Genomic DNA, 17,649 nt, shown 5'->3' on the forward strand with positions numbered 1-17,649 from the left:
CGCTGGAGAAGTAGCAAAAAATTTTAACAATTATACGAGCCATTTTGTTTTGCGAATATCCAATACGTCATTGCACGCTAAAACTGAAACTTTCTCGCCGTGCGATAATGCCGAGTTTAACAACAACTTTTTGCGGATGTTTATGACAGAGGAAACGGGCAAATTACATGATTTTTATATTGTACAAGATCGCATGCGGGGCAAGCAAAAGCCCCGCCTGCACGGTTTAAGGGTTGACAAACAAGGCATGCGAATTACACCGCGGTTAAAGGTTTAAAGCACTTTAGCAGTTGCGTTTTGAGCGACAGTAAACAGAGGACTCAAGAGAGAAAACTGTGACGGGGAGATTCTGGGCGACGCGACGCGACTAGACGGCTGCTTTTCGCCAGTTATAGCTGTGACATTATGTATGTATACCTACCTATGTACGGTTTATATACATATACGTGTAGTAGTTCAGTTTAAAAATTACCGCTTATATACGCATAAAGTTTGAATTTATTACGACCTGTGTTAAAGCTGCAGAGCCCGGACGACGGCGAGGAAAAAAGAAGAAATTGAAAAAAAAAAACACAAAACGAATAGAAACACAAAAAAAAAAAAAAAAAAAACTCGTTACAAAATATAATTACTTTGTAATGGAGTTTTGTTATAATGAGATTTCACAAGTGGACGCTACTATTATTGTTAATAAAATGGAATAACTAATGAATTCACGTTATAACTACTTGAGCGTCCGCTTCTTATTCTCTGCACGCGAATAGGTGTACATACATGTATATATCTAGTTTTTACGCTCGACGCTAATGTACAGTATCCGCGAATAAAGCGAGATTGTTTTACGGTGGCGAAAACTGAAAACAAAGCTAACTCATCCTGCGGATTATCTTCTGCGTGCCTGGATTAGAATGCTAATTTAATAGTATCACCTTTTTTGTTACGATACTAAACTGCTTGGAGCATTAACGCCGTGCATAGTAGGTATAATATTTATAGAAATATACACTGTACGTTCCCCGCAAAAATATTATACATCTACGCATTGGTGTGCGATTAAATGCATGCACACAAGCGCATATTTACGTCCTGCTATTTGCTACATTCCGCACATGCGTAAATTATGGGTAGCAATAATTTTTGCATAGTTACAAAAGTGCTTAGGACGTTTTGTAATATTGCAAACCTCGAGAATGGTAATTTGCACAATTTTATCGCACACAATTGAGAGGGCGAGAGAGAGAGAGAGAGAGAGAAAGTGTGTGTATAGATAGATAGGTAGAAGCGTTTATTCGCCTTTGGCAAATTCCCCTCAGGCGGTATACCGCAGGCACATATAAACAAAACCCGTGTACAGGTATAAAAAAACAATAAGATCAACAACAAATGAAAACTAAGGATGAAAAAGAATAACGAAAAAACGAAATAAAGACAGAATAATAAATAAGATAGAGAAATAACAAGTTCAAAAATCATTAACAAATAAATAAGTAAAGAGGTCAAAATTTGAGCAAAGATTCAAAATGAACAGATAAAAGTAAAATGAGATTAATTAAGGCACGAAAATTGGTAAAACAATTGGTCAGGTGTAAAAATAAGAAGTACGTTCGCGTACGACGCAACAGAGGTGATAACATAAAAAAACCAGGACATACCGCAAGTGTTTGTGCATCGCGCTTACAAAACATTTGAAAAAATAAATGAGTAAATAAATAGATGAGTGAAAAAAATTAAGAAAATAGATAAGGAGAGGGAGAGAGACAAAGATAAAAAAAAAGATGAATTCATCAGTTGTTCGACAGCTCGGAGTGCATGAAGCAGGTGAATGATACGTGTACGGATGTATAGAGTAACAAAGCGAAGCGCGTGAAGAGATTGGGTAAAAATTGTAGCTGGTGCAGCGCATAACTTCTAATCAATTTCAGTCCAGATATATGAATTATTCAGCGACGCTCGTCGACGTTTTAATTGCAGGGAATCCAGCTGCGATTTTATACCGCACGATCCGCGCGAACCTTCGCGTCTGTAGCCGCGTAGCTGTTGCGGATTTGCACAATGCGCGATCGTACAAACTTACGAATGTTTTCCTGTTTCCCCTCTTGCTGAACGCGCACGTTTCGAACCTAGCGATTTACATCTTTCAAATTCGCGCTTATCGCTCCGCCTGATTTCCGCAAAGCGATCAAAGGTGCGATGCTGCAGACTCCGAGCCAAGCTGGGACCGGGCTTGATTCGTCCGCTGTTTGTAATTCTTTCCAATTCGTTAATCGTACGCGAAGAAATATTACAAGCCTCGGCAAGCGATCACCGCTCGGCAGCTCGAGATCCGCTCTGCGGTGAATTATAATAATAAGTTATTAAGTCCAGCGCGTTGCGTTGGCAGGGGTGAGGGTCCAGCTACGGTTGCAAGAGGAGGGGGTGATTAAACCCTCCGAGACGGTAATTTTTCATGTCTGATCATAAATTATGAAAGAGGCTTCCTTCTCACTCCATGAAGTTCTCCCTGTTGCCTCGCGGTCTCCGCATGAGCCGCGCTTCTCTACTTCATACCCGCTTCTGTATAATGCCAAACATATGTATAATGTTATATACGCGCAGATTATACATGTATAAGGTTAAAATCTCGCTCACGTATACACGTAGGATAGTATATAAAGTTTCGCAGGCGCGACGCACTTTCTGTGGAAGCTGTACGTACGTGTGTGTACATTATACATTATACACACGACGAAAAATTTCGCTGGTATTATAATTAGCTATGTTAATTATGCATTAATTTATTATCCCAGACTGCGACGTTTTAATTATAATCTTGGCGGCCAAGCATGGAAGGGGGATATGAAGGGGAAGAGCTGGTTGAAAAGTAGTTTGGTAGTTTCAACCAACTTTTTTTCACCCTTCTCCTTCCTCCTCTTCTTTATCCCCCTCTCTATCTCTCTCTCTCTCTTATTTTTTCCTTCTTTTCTTACTCCTTACCGCGCTGCGTAAAAATAATTTAATTCCAAAGCGCTGAGTTAATTGGGTTTCTTCGAGACGTTCTTTGCGTCACTTTTGTGTGCCCGCGCCGCCTCTTTCGCAGTCGCGCGTTCTCTTGTAATAATCAGTAGCTTGGGGGTACCTTATACGCTTACTTGTTACACCGCGTTAGTCGCGGCGCGTCGTGACTTTTTCGGTGATTGTAATAACTCGAAAAGCTACCTCGTTCACATATGCAAACGCACGCGTGCACGCGTGTATATCGGAGACTAGGTGCATTATAAGCTTTGCGCAGACTGCGGTCCGACGTAATTGATTTTGACTGGGCATCGTCAAATCCATCCGTTATGCGGTATGTATAGGTGCATATAATTGTTGGTTAATAATAGTAATGAATACAGGATACAGGCCCTCGTTACGAATCGGAGAACGCCGTGTATTTGTCATATTAGACGAGACAGCCGCAATATAAACCTCTAAAAGCACTTTACTGTTTTCGTTATACCCCGTTGATTGATAAAATAATTTACACGTCCCGGTGCCCACGGAGAACTTCTATATTCGAATTACCCGTAAAGCCAACGCAATATCGACGGCGGAATGTACGGCGGAGTGAGTGGTTTGATTGAATGTCGCGTTTTTAACCGTGGGATTAAATCGAATTTTCGATCATGGCCGTACCCTTAGGCGTTCTTTAAATACTTCATTAAATTCACCTACAATCGCGACGATCCAAGGAAAGGCAACAACGGCAAAAATTCTCGATATCACATCGCGTTACCAAACCTCGGGACGTTTTTCGAATTACAACGGAATGCAACGCGACGGAGGCAAAGTGACAAAGAGCTCAAAATGCGGGAAAAAGAAGCTGGCTGCATCGATTAAACCGTCGACGTAGTCTGTAAGCTCGGGGATGCGGCATGTTTATTCCGCTCAACAGCGTACCGTACCGACTACGTACAGAGCAAAGTGCACCAGAGTTACGTATCCCGGGATAATATTTATACGCGGATTTGCTTATACGCGGAGCCGAGTTTTCCCTCTCGCCCCGAAAAATATAGCAGGTACCAGCATAATCTCGTACGCTGTTTGAGTTTACGCGTAACTCTACGTCACTCGAGAGTGGTAAATTGAACTTGAATACGCGTATAAGTTCACAGACAGCAAGGCGTTACGCGAATGTGTATTCCCGTATTGTATTTTCGCGCAATTTGTCGCCCCGCATGCTGAAGCTGCAGTGGAGATTTGATCGGACCGTTGAAGAGGGTGCGGACTTTTAACTATCGAGCCTCGAGTCGCGTCGTTCGAAAGAAGATAGACGGACACTTGGTAGCGGGTTAATAATAATTTAAGTAGCTACGAGCGAGGCGCATGATGGTAATTCGTAATTTGCAATTCTTTTTATGCGTTTTTTGCCGTTCTGCAGCAGCAGCAGCAGCAGCAGCAGTCCGCAGACAGGCGAACGGTATCCCGGTTCGCTTTCTTACTAACTAACACCCGGACGACGCGTCTTGATTACAAATTGCTTATTATGCTTCTTCTCCCCCCCGCCCCCTTAGACCCTCGAACTCGTCATTCGCCATCCATGCCGCATATTCGTTGCTCTGCGGATATTCGGGAACCGTCCTGTAATTTTCGATGCATAATTTATGGCCGATTTAATGAGCCGCAAAAAAAGAGCAAAGTATAATTCTTATGGATTATTTTTAATTATTCCTTCAGACCTTTACACCGCTCTGCGGCTTATATTATTTATCCGCCGCGCGCGGTTCCATTATTTTTTTTTACTTAATAGAACGTCCGATACATCGATGATCGAATCTCATTTGACGGATTCATTGTCTAATCATTGCAAGTTTACAATCAGTAATCAAGCCGTTTATACATCTTCGCAACGAAAAAAAATTCAACAAAGTGCGATTTTACGCCGCCATATATAGGTACATACGTGTTTTTTGCACGCCAACGAGACCGACGTACGCGACGTCGCCCCGTCTGATTCTGTGTTTTTTCTTTCTTTTTTTTTCAACACTTTTTTAAAATGCTAAATGTGTTTGCTCCGATGCATCAAGCACTTTTCTACCGACGTGAATTTTGCACCACCCATTCCACTTTCCGTTATTCACGGTGCGAAATTAAGGTCCTCACTGTCGGACGGACAGCGAGTATACCAGCAACTGGGTTTACCAAAGATATGATTTGCTACCGGCAGCTATTGCAACGGGGGGGGATTTAAACGACGCCTTGCTTTTTTAATGTCAAATTTAGCATTTTGTTTTTACAGGCTGCACGGAATCGTCCCGCTTGTGACACAGCCGTGTGAGAGCTTCTTCAAACGCTAAACACGCCTGTTCCCAGTTTTACACTGCTGTTATACGGATCGAGTTTGCTCTGAAACTGATGACGATGGATGGAAACGGGAGTGAGATAAAAAATCAAGATGTGACGTTTTTTTTCTAGTGACGTTATAGATGGTCTACATTGGATTGATAAGGACATTCCAATTTGCAATGGGGCAAATTCGTCTGCATTATATACGCCTACACTGCAATCGTCGACCAATATGTACACGCATTGGTTAAAGCTTCAAGTTGCGCGACATTTTTTCCTATTCGAAAACAGTAAGCCCCACGTTTTTAAATTTGTATGCGCGTATGAATAGGGGAGATTTTGATATATTATTCCCAGTAGTTCGAATTTTATTTACCTTGTTTTGCGTTTCAAATTTTCATTCGTTTTTTCATCCCAAACTCCAAGCCCGTTTCGCATTGTGTTTTTTCATTTCCCTTTCTTTTTTTTTTTTCAACTTCACTTTTTTTGTTTCAATTATAATTTTTTCGTATCCAATCAATCATTAGTATTCCCATTGTCCTTCGGTATTTTCATTTAGCCCTCCACTGCAGGCAACGCGTCCATCCAGCGACCGTCCTGCAGGGGACGTAAAACCCTGCCGAAATTCTGTCAACGATAGCGAGGCGTGTGTAACGTTGCCCACGTCACCGATTCGTTAATGCGATTCAATATTAATTTCGACTCTGTGTCACGTTTCATTTAACCGAAAATATTATTCCAGCAACGCGATACATCCGTTCGAAAGTAATACTACGTCACACGTACGTACATCATCAACATACCACGTTACGTTGTATCGCCGCAAGTTCTTCTAAAACTTGGACATAAAAAATGTAGGTTCTTCGCTATTTCCAAATCAATGAGTCCGATAATGAAAATTTCAATGACGCGGTACAGTGCGGAGCGTTAAAATTCGATGTCGCAAGCGTTGATCGACCAACGACGAAAGATGAGAGACAACCTTTCCGTAAGGCTGCGTTCTGTCGGTGCGTTATCAACGCCTTGCGGATCTCTTTAGCACCTGAAAATTAGCCGTGCTTTTTCCTCGGGACGCACTTAATAAAACATGCTCACTCCGTGGCTCGGTGGGTATGCTCTCTCCTCCTCGCTCCTTCTCTCATTCTCTCTTATTCCGTCCCTCTGGCGCCCCGGATCGAGTCTGAGCACACCGCGGAGTTCCTTCCCCTTCGCCGCGCTTCAACACCTCGTCGGATTCCTCTCTCCCTCTCTCCCCTTCACCTCTCCTCTCCTCTCGTCTCTCTTTCCGCCCGCGCATCGGCCCAACGGAGTTTCCAACTGCTCCCGCGGCGACCAGATAAATGTCCCTCATACTCCTTGCTTCGGCACCTCTCGGCGCCGCGTGGGAGCTAATTCCGCGGTTTCTTTCCGATCGCGGTATATTTGTTTTTTTACACCGGCGCGTCCACTCGGCTTTATACATCGCGTATTTACGCAACGGGTAACCGTCGGCTGCGTCGGTTGACCCGAACGAGCGGGTAATTGGAACGGGAAGCACGCGTCTGTCGGCCAAGCTGTCTACTTCGTGTCAAACGTATTTAGGCCTTTCTGTCAGGTATAATCAAGCTTGATTAGGAGACGTAAATATATAAAACGGCGCCCGTCATCCGCTGCAGCTCACGCGGCTTTCGAGCGAATGATCCGTGTGAAGAATTGTTTTTCAAATGTCCTTGCAGAAGCCCGCCGAAATTTCGCAAGTTATTTTCCCCGACTTTTGGTCCTTATCGAAGATGGAATAACAATTTTAATACTTTCGCCAACGCATTGTTCAGCGTGAGACATCCCTCCACGATGATAAGGCACCGATGACGATTTCGCGACGAAATTGGAACGCGAGGCGCGTCATCGACGGCCGTGTTGATTTATCTTCCAAGGCTTAGGCAACCTTTTCGTTGATTTCATTGAGGCACATTTTCTTAAAACTCATCTCGAGTAAACTCGCCCGTGTGCCGGTATGATAATCAAAGTTTGGAAGCCAACGGTGCGTTGGAAAGATTCGCGAGTCAAGGTACGGGGTCGGGGTGCGTGTATCTGGTAGAGTAATAAGCGATGAAAATGAGATTTGTTGGTAAACCGAGTGCAATTTATCGTACGGGTATCTATAAATTCATCTCTTGACGTGCCTCTGGCCAGAGTTATAATTAATACACTCCTATCACGGTGGCAGAGACAGGGGTTGACCAATTCCCAGTTTCGCGTTGTGCGGTGGGACGGCCAAGGGGATGGCGGCGAGGGCGAGGGGCGGGAGGAGGGCGTAGAGAGCAGTGGTTGCTGATTAAGTTTGAATGACTGATGCCACAAAAACACATTAAAACTCGAACGAGTACTGACGAAAATTCGCTCCCAGGGAATCAAGAGACCGCAGAGTAAATGGGACGCTGGTACCAGTCGCAGTCGCCCGTCAAAAATATCGCAAAACGACGGCGCATCATCGGCAGCTGCACGGTGATTCGCGTGTGGAACGGCGATTCTCGTCTCGGCGAATGATCAGGGCTCGTAAAGCCGTCAAGATCAATCGGTGAAATTGGGAATTGCTGAGTTCGACCGGATCGCCGCGCGGATCCTCTCGATCGGGAGTGATCGAGCAAAGAGCAGGGATCCATCAGCGTTCGGATGAAAAATCGTCGAGGGCAGCAGATCGTAGCTCAGGAGCGCACCGATGCGCAGCGCGACTCTGTTCGCCGACCAATCAGGGCCCGCCTCCGCCTAATGTATTCAAATGTAAGCGGTAGCAGTGTTTATGTCTTGACATTGCAAATTGTAGCAGCTCCGCCATAACTTAAAGTAATTGGTACGCGCCAGAGTAATTATTTATACCCCTGATATATACCGCTGCGACCGAGCGAGCTCTCAGAGTTCTCGGTCTCGTGGATGTTGGTGCTCACTCCGACTACCAGTTCTATCCGCGGCCTCCTTCCCGGGCGGAACGTGCCTGCAGCTTCCACTAATTTTCAAACGAATCAAAAGCTCCTCCTCGCCGGTTCGTCGTGCCTTATAGAGCTTCTCACGGACGACGACGGACCTCGGATGTAATTCTGGGAACGTTAATTTTTACGCTTCTAAGCCCCGGGCACATCGCTCGAGCTTTCCTTATTCGCCGAACCACCTTGTACGACTGGTTCGGAGGCTTGGTAGACACGCACGAACAACAACGAGTATCTGGAACTGCAAGTTTTCAACAAGCGCATTTTTAAGCTCGTTCGGTATTCGATGATTTCAATTTTTACTTACGCGTGAAAGAGTTGGGGGAATCAAATTAAACCTCCACTTTTTTGTTTTATTTACTAAGTCAAGTTGTGCTTCGCCGTCGAAGCCGAGATGTATAACTGAGCTGGTAATAGATTCATGGGGCGAAGAAGCGGGGTGTTATCCTTTCGCAGAGCCGGTAATCCCTTGAAATATCCTTTTATCGCGGTATTACGTTTTTATGATAATCAAAACCAAGATACGCTTACCATCGGTCATAAAAAGAACTGCGCCGCCACCTTGCCAGCGGACCCTCATACGCCAAATGAATCTAACTTCGGGGCCTGATACTTTGTCGGTACAGCAGATCTCTCTATTGAGGCTGAAAATGCAACAGAATAAATATGGTTCGAACGAGTGCAATTGCTCTAAACACTAATTATATGTTAAAAAATCAGTTTTCAACTCATAACGCGTGATCTCAGACGGTGTGAATTCTAATTCGAGCGTAATTTACCGCGTATTTATACCTCGAGGACAATCGAGGCTTGGCACAGTTTGTGCTGCAGAGCTTACTCGGCTGGTAATATTACCGTGAGCGTCATCTCTTCAACCGGTAGTGAAGAGACCAGCTTGAATGTTCGGTCGGTAATTAGATGAATACAGTTTTTTACGGCGTAACAGGTGGTTGAAGTTCTCTCCTGCCATCAACGATACTTTTTACTCCCTTACCGACAGAAAAGGAAAAGCAAAAAGAAATCCGAAGCTTATGAGCGGTGTAGAGCGTTTTAACACCTCTTAAAAAGATGAAAGCTCTTGATCGGGATTACGACGATGAAAACGGATTGAAGTTTCGCAAAATACTTTTAAATTAGATCACGGCACTTGACTCCACGCTCTTTTCTCGCCATAGTAAAGCTTGTTGAAGAAAATCTTATTTTCTTCAAATTGTCTCACATGTTTGGTAAATTATTCTCCGTACGTAATAAAATACAGGTGAACAATAAGCAAATAATCACACTTGATACACGTATTCATACTTTCTAAAGAAAATTATGCTGTCAAAAATCATATACAATTGAATCATATATATCGCCATTTATACACAACAAGGTTGAAAATTCTTATATGAGTAATAGATATACTGAAAAACAGCTGAAGAAATTTGGTCGTTTCATTGAACTGAAAAATTCTTACAAATTCTTATCATCACAATTGCCTATTTATGGTTCAGATTCTTGAGATATACGATCTCCAACCACCGAAGATCCAAACGGGTAATTTTACTGGAACAAACTTTATTAATTTCAACATCGTTACAATATTTATCACAAAGTTATAATACTAAATTGGTTTGGAATACCGACCACTTCGGATCGTTTTGGGAATCGACTTAAACTGCATAACTCAATCCTTACCGCTACGCATACTATTGACGTTAAATTAGAAAAGCAATTATATACAAAATTATTTACACTTAGAGAGGTACAAACTAACGATACGTTAAAGCTTATTTTAGTCTTCAAGTTGATAGACCACGATTAACAATGCGTGGCTACGGTTAATTTCTTTGCAACAAAATAGAAATTCAATGTCCACGTGGTCTTCAGCTGTTTTTCAAAAATGCATACAATCTTTGTTCATTATGCACACACGCTTGTATAAAAATAATCATTTAATTCTCTCCGTCCGCACTATCGACGATTTCTTAATAATAGTTAACCATTAAATATTGTAGTTGTGATAAACAGTCGATATACAGAACATTGTATAACTTAAATCTAAAGGTACATCGTTATTAGTTAAGGCACTACCGTTTCTGAGAGTAAATGGCATTCGATTCTCAAATGTCTCTGTAAAATTTTCCACGTGTCCACTTCTTCGTCTACTTGATCTTCCACCCGGCGACGTATTACAGAAACGGAATGAGAATTTTCAAGTCTTATAATTATTATTCATGCCTGATCATTTTTCAAACATTACCATGGTCTCCACATGTCGCCGTTACCGCTTGACCCCTGAGGAGGTCCAACGTTGTCGGCGCGAGCAGATGGACCTGCAGCGGAGGAGGACGGTTTGTTCGACAAATCCTCGACGGAAATCGGAAGCTCATCGGGATTGGGTATCGGGGTCAAGATGGTGCTGGAAGGAACGGCGAGGGAGGCGGTGGAGCTGGAGGCTTCGTAGTACATGCTCTTTTTCTCGGAAATTGCCAATAGATTTTCGGAATATGGACGCTTGAGGGTCTCCCTCCTGGTGTACATCGAATTTTTATTGTACGGCCGGTCGGTTATTACCGATAACGGAAGTCGCGTTGCCGGTAAAGAGGAGCCAACGGTTCCGGTTTCCGATACCTCGCCACGCTGGACACTCACTCCCAGTTTGACGGTCTTGACATTGACCTTGACCTCGGTGAGGGACGAAACCGGGGATTTCCGGTCGCTCGAGGAGCTGATATGGGCCTTCTGGGTCTCCGGTGAAGAGAAACTCTTCAAAGATGAGGACGCCGGGCTCTGATCCGGGATCTTGAAGAGGTGCTGTCCGGGTGAATGAGCCTGCTGGTAGTGCTCCGAGTGGTGACTCTCCTCCCCGAAGCTCGAGGTCGACGTCGACGGGCTCAGAAGCGGGCTTTGCGACCTGTGAACCGCGGTGAAGGCCGAGGATGGTCCGATCTTGGAGGTGGACTCAGGCGGTGGTGGAAAGAAGGGAAAGTTGGCGGATATCCCGGCCGACTGAGGAACCAGAAGGGCCAATTCGCCGCTGGGAAGACGACTGGGAATGAGCTGGACACCGCTGGGGATCTGGATCCTCGCGCTTCCGTTGTTGTTCTCGTCACCGCTGTGGAAGTCGCTCTGGAAGCCGACCTTCACTTCCGGAAATACGCGCTCCGGCATGTACGGCACGTAGTGGCTGTAGAACGGCACCATTTGCTGGAGGCTCGTCACGCAGCTGTTGAGATGCGATACCAGCCGCTGTCTCACCGCCGGATCGACGTTCTCCAAGTGGCTCACGTAGCGCGACACCTCCGTCGCGCACTCCGCGAATCCAGATCGGAACTTGGTCAGCACCGCCGGATCCGTCGCCACCGCCGTGGTCAACTGCTGCCGCTGAACCGTCTGCAGGTGTTTCACCGTCATCTCCAGAATGTCGGCCTTCTCCAGTTTCGAGTGCCGCGCCGGCTAGAATCGGGAGAAGAGGTCACGGTGATATAAAAGAAAAAAGGGTGAAAAGCAACTTTTATTAGATCCTACAGACTCAGGCCTGCGGTGATAAACTTCTGCGACACTTGCCGAGCCTGTTATCAGCATAAATTTTCAACGAATCGAGAGGCGTTTCGTTCGGATAGAGTGCGAGTCGCGAACGCAATACGGAAAAACTCGGTTATGGGATAGACGGTTGAGGGACGAGCACCTCGCCGTGGGCCTTAATAGGATAATTTATTTTCGCCACCGATCTCGGTAGCAGCCTGCCATTAGGTACTCAAATGACGCGGCTAGACTTGATTACTTTGGCCGTTACATGCGCATCGGAGCCGGCCGCTTCGCGCTGATTTCTCTGCAACGTTGAACAACGCAGTTGAGCTATCTTTGAAGACATTTAGGCCCCGAGGGGCGTCACGTCGTGACTCGATCAACCGCTGTGCAGAGTGCGGTTCCATTTCTAGGAAAGTAATTATTCTTTCGAAAAATGTGTTTCGCCGTTCGCGTATGCCAATGCGCGTTATGTGAATTTCCTTCTTTCTCGATTTGGGATCCCGACCGCGGTCGTCTTGACCGCCGATTACACTATACACGTGACGTATATTTTTAATTCTTAAACTCTAATCGTAGGTTCAGTAGTTCCAGAGTGTGAGAACTCCGGCATCGTGAGAGTCGATTAAATTTTGCAATATAATCCTCCAGCATTACTGCGTCTTATGCTAGCACATAATCGATTCTTATTTATACACAGAGAAGCGCCCGTCAAGTTGAACTAGAGGCGATTCGAACGGGTGTATTTTTCTATCCTAGTATTACGTTCGAATTATTTTCTGCTTCTTATTCTTCTTCTGCGATTTAGTTTTTTCCCCCTTTTCATGAATAGTTTGAGCAGCCCGTCCCCACGCTCGATATTACAACCGCACTCTTTCGTCGTTTAATGCTTTCGTGTTATTCTGAAATCCCATTGTCAGGACTTATCCTCGGTATAGATTTCTATGCTAAAGGTTACCGTTCCCATTTTTATGGTAACGTCCGTAGGTTTCCTTGACAATAGGCGTGGGAGTCACGGCTTCTCCAGCCATTATGCTAAAGAGTTACTCCTATGGGAATCGCTTTCATTCATAGTCCCGACTCGTCGTCGTCGTTCTTCGCGCTGCACGATATATACGTGCCCAGACCTCGTAAATACCACGTGCATCTACCCGCGTAACAACATTTTTTTATTCTCTCATGAGCGAATCTCTTAATTTTCTTCGATTATTTATGATTTTTGCAATCTCGCAGAACTCGACGAAATTGTTGCTTATTAAAAATTTGGTAATTAGTCAAACTTGAAAAGTATACCTGATTCCTTTCTAAAAAATTTCATTCAATCCAAATACCACGAAGTGTGAAAAAGCGGTTAATTTTTTTCCATCCATTCAATTGAAAGTCTAACTTATAATACCGTGAATCGAATAGCAATGAACTTTAAAACATCCAGTCTTTAGATTCTGTGAGAGATAGTAAGCCAACAAAAAAAAAAGGTACCAGGAAACGATGTGTAAGTCTGCGCGTATACACTGGCACCTGCTAAAACCGGGAAAAGAAGGCGAAGGGAGCGTTAGGAAAAAAAAGGAGAAGAAGAAGAAGAAGAACAAGAAGAAGCTGGGCGGCGCAAGTTTTTTTCATCATCTGAAGGACCCCGTAAGAGAGAATCTCGAAGATGATACGGTCAACAATAGGTGGCTGGAACCCGAGATGAGTTTTTAATAATTATACCGAGGTTCCCACGAACGCGGGGGGCGTTTCGTACGGATGGACGGACATCCAATTGCGAGGTGCAGGTAGCGGAAGTCATCTGGGCGGAGGAGAACGGTGAGAGCTCGAGTTGTAGCTCGGCTCAACGAGTGTATCGGCGTCAGCAGCAGCAGCAGCAGCAGCAAAGCGCGTTCACCGTCACACGGCAGTCTGCGAGATCGATCAACCACCGGATCGAGTTTCCGATTGAGACGAGGATCCGTTCGACCAAGGAGGCCCTGGGAGACCTGGACCGGTTACTCGGGCCCAAAGTGTCAACCGTGCGAAAAAAGGGTTCGACCGCGATCTTGCTGGGACCGAATCGTCTCGTTTGTAAAATCACGATAATTTCGCAACTGTTCGCGGAGTGATAGAAATGTCGGACGGTTGGTTGGGATTTTCAGGTTCGAAAGTAGCGTTGAATTAATCGACGGTCCTGTTGCGGGTATTAGAGTCCAATCGATCGGTGATACGGTTACGCTTTCGCGTTGAGAGAACGATTGGTATCGGGGTGAATTTGCGTGGATCGGTGAGTGAGCAACGCGGCACGAGGTGTGTGATTAAAGGCGATCCGATCCTTCGAAGGTGAAATTTGCTCGAAAGTAGGATCTCGAGGCGGTTGAGTACCGTTGCGGGAGAGCCGCGTATGCGGGCGTCGTGCACTCCGTTCCCACGGATCGGCATCTAAAATACTAAAACAAAACTTCAACCCCTGGCGCAGCTTCTCTCGCGGTGACGTCACCGACGTCCTATACTTGAAATAAATGCCGTCGGACAGGACGAGAAATCTTCTTCGAGAAAACCTGACCAAATATTTACGTGCCCTGCAGCTGTGTGAGGGAGTTGCACTGAACTTCGTCGTGGTTAAAGGTACACATTGGAAGAGGAGAAACAAAAGGACGGCAAACTTTTCTCTGTGAATATTCAATCGGCGGTTCATTCGTTTGCTCGGTGATCGGAAACCGCGAAATCAATTTATTCAAGTATCAAAAACGATAATTTGTCAAATAAATTCACTTGCTCGTAATTAACGATTGTTACACGATACAGCGCACGATGCAATTAAACTTTTGTCATAGAATAACAAGAACGATTCTAGTTAACTTTCGTTATAGGGAAAATCAAATGACTAATTATTAATCGAAAGAAATAATCTACGCTTATATTTATTGACACAGCGGCCTTTAAGCGACCCCGTTGCTGCAACGTCAATTCTCTGCTGACTATGAATACCGCGAAACAAGTCAGTGGCTGTCTTCATACTTGACAAACAGTTTACTCGGTATACGATATAATAACGGGTATTTCTATTTCTGTAATGATGTTTTCCTCTCTCGATTGTTGAATCAGAACTACGTGAGTTTACACGTATGCGTATAAAGATATAACGCATGACGTCCAGCAACCGTACAGCGGGTCTCTCTGAACCCACGTTGCCGCGGCGAGCACGTTTCGCTAAAACGTGGGCACTGTACGTCAGAGAGCACGTAACCGTGTCGATCCTCATCTCGCAGTCTCTCTCTCTATTCTTACCGTTCTCTCAGTTTATCCCTATTGGTTCAAGATTTAATGTAGCGAACAGTCGGTCGAAAGCACGAGACTCGAGTATCAATTGACCAAAGTACGAACCGAAGGATGCGCGAATCTGGGAATGTGAGGACCCAAAATCAAAGTCAACTTACGTCTTTTTTCATCGCTTCAAGTATCAGACTCTTGAGTTCATCCAGGCATTGATTTATCCGCGCCCTTCGCCGCTTTTCCATGATCGGCTTGTTGCTCTGCACAATCAAATCGAAAGTCAGAATTAGGGGATGTAAAGTTACCTCAAAATCATAATGGGAGAGGAAATAATAAACAATAATTGAATATGCATTCGAAACTCGATCAACACTGATCGAAACTTTCAAAGTTTCGGAGAATCATCGTTTAAAGAGACAAATGCTGATAACGGATCATCGACGTAAGATCCGTAAATCAGTGATGACGCATAGGAATAAGTGAAGCGGGATAATGATTTAAGAGACTCGATGATTAATGAACCATAAAAGGATGTAAGTTATTTTTTATATATCTGCGAACTGTATCGCGAGGGAACAGCACGATGATACGCGTCGAAGATTTTGACGCAGTAGGCGAAACATGAATTATACAACTGATCTGTTTCGAGACCTGATACAGGCAAGAGGCATTGGGCAGAGAAGGACAGGTAAGTAACATGCGCCAGTGTGAGTACATATGTGAGGACGATTCTCAATTTCGAATGAAATGAGAAGGCAATAAGCGAGGGACAATACTTTGACTTGAGCTTTGCCGAAACAGCAATAATATCGAAAGAAAAATTACCCTTCTAAGTTCGGCCTTGGACATCCCACCTTGCGAGATCTGGGTCTCGAACTCTTCGTCGCTTCCTGACATCTTGTAGCTGTAGTAATCCACCATTTATGACAATTGCGATATAGGACGCGGTAGCGAGCAATAAAATTCCCCTCGACAATTGACACCCACCATGCGTGTGCGCTTAGGTGTATAGGCATAGGCACAACATTCTAGCGCTGCGTGTCACGTGCAGATCAATGACGCAGGCTCTCACGCACAATGATATCACGCACGGAAGAAACTCAACTCACTCACAAAACACAAGCTGGTTATGCGTAATGCGTAAAACCAATCAACGCTAATGACGGCAAGAGCGGAAAGTTGTCTCTTCTGTCACATCCTAGTATCTCGGTGCATCCGGTCAACTGGATCGCGATCGCTTGCCGCTCAACACGTCGATGGTGCGTTTATGCGGGGTCGAAGTCACCCCGAGGTTCGCTCGACGACGCGGGGGATGATCACCAGAGTGTGGCGACGACCCGGTCGGGGTGTGGAGGGTTACTAACTGTTTGACGTTTCCCAATTCGAAGACCGCATGCCGATGTAGTAGCGGGACCGAAGAGTGGGGGACCCATTTTCTCGGAGTGGGGAGATGCCGACGGCCAGACGGAGGAACCTGGGGCAACATCGACGCCGCAGAGAAGGGGCAGGACGGAATCTCAGCCCTCCCAGGACCTGTTGATGTGTGGGAATTCACGTCGGTCCTGATGGGGTATTTCCCCGATACACCTTGACCATTCATACTCGATCAATTCGCGCGTCTATCGTCGATCAAGAATCCCAAGTGAGAATTTAATTTGACCATAAACGCGCGATGCGCGATCTTACCGTGTATTTCAAAGCGATAGTAGTTGGTCTGAAAATACCGGCATAAGTGTTTCGTCGTAGAACGAAACAATTTGCTCCATTCAAATCTAATTGATCTGCGCAAATTCTAGGTAGCCAAGGTACTTAGACCTGCCGTTTAGCTGTCATTGACATTTGCTGTAATTGTTGTACCTGTAATGCATGACTTAAACAAATGACAAGATTTGAACCGATCGAGTAAATTCTTTAATGTACCCAAGTTCGCAGGGTAATATACTTCGTTCCTTTCACGTTCACCTTGTTCAGTAGCATTACGTAAGTTTGCCGTTCAAAATATAAGAGGGACCGTATAGAAAAGGAGAAAATTCAGTCGAAATCAATCCTTCTTTATGCGAATATTTCTTCTGAGATTCGAACAACCCTGCCTTATAAGCTTTGTGAAACAAGGATGTTTCACGTACGCAAAACTGATGTAAAAAATCACCGGTCTATACACGGAAATTTGTTTTTTTCTGTCAGATCGTCTACTTTTTTCCTACAGTATATTTCGCGGTTGAACGAAATTCGAAGAAAACGGTAAAGCGGTCGTCGTGTACCGCATACCTATAACGAGCATGGAACAATCAGTAAGGGAAGGGAACAAACAGGAACACATGTGACGCCACAAGCGTAGAACGGCAAAGGAAAGACTTCGATGCGTAGAATTGTGCGGTAGTGGAATAACCATGAGTGACGTGCGCAATGATCTAGGTATCTGCGGTTTCTACGTTCTAGATTACCGGGAAATAGTTGACTCGCAAAAATTGTCAAAGAATCGTCGAGAATATTAACATAGGGATTATATTGTATAATTTAGGATTATGCCCGGCACGCTTACGAGCAGTAACATTTTGCTAGTAAACATTATACGAGGCTGTAAGAAAATACAATTTACTGGCTAATTTAATCCGTTGTAAAT

General features: G+C 44.7%; 1 protein-coding gene across 1 annotated transcript; it reads right to left on the reverse strand.

Annotated features, from left to right (window-relative positions):
- Positions 1 to 9,537: 9,537 nt before the first annotated feature.
- Positions 9,538 to 16,362, reverse strand: LOC124298186 (protein hairy-like). Its single transcript, XM_046749863.1, has 3 exons — positions 15,852 to 16,362; positions 15,191 to 15,286; positions 9,538 to 11,708 (listed from the first exon to the last, which is right to left on the reverse strand). The coding sequence occupies exons 1-3, from the start codon at positions 15,945 to 15,947 to the stop codon at positions 10,509 to 10,511; spliced, it is 1,392 nt and encodes a 463-aa protein (XP_046605819.1). The 5' UTR covers positions 15,948 to 16,362; the 3' UTR covers positions 9,538 to 10,508.
- Positions 16,363 to 17,649: the final 1,287 nt, after the last annotated feature.

Source organism: Neodiprion virginianus, chromosome 2, assembly GCF_021901495.1.
Source record: "Neodiprion virginianus isolate iyNeoVirg1 chromosome 2, iyNeoVirg1.1, whole genome shotgun sequence".
NCBI classification, from domain to species: domain Eukaryota; kingdom Metazoa; phylum Arthropoda; class Insecta; order Hymenoptera; family Diprionidae; genus Neodiprion; species Neodiprion virginianus.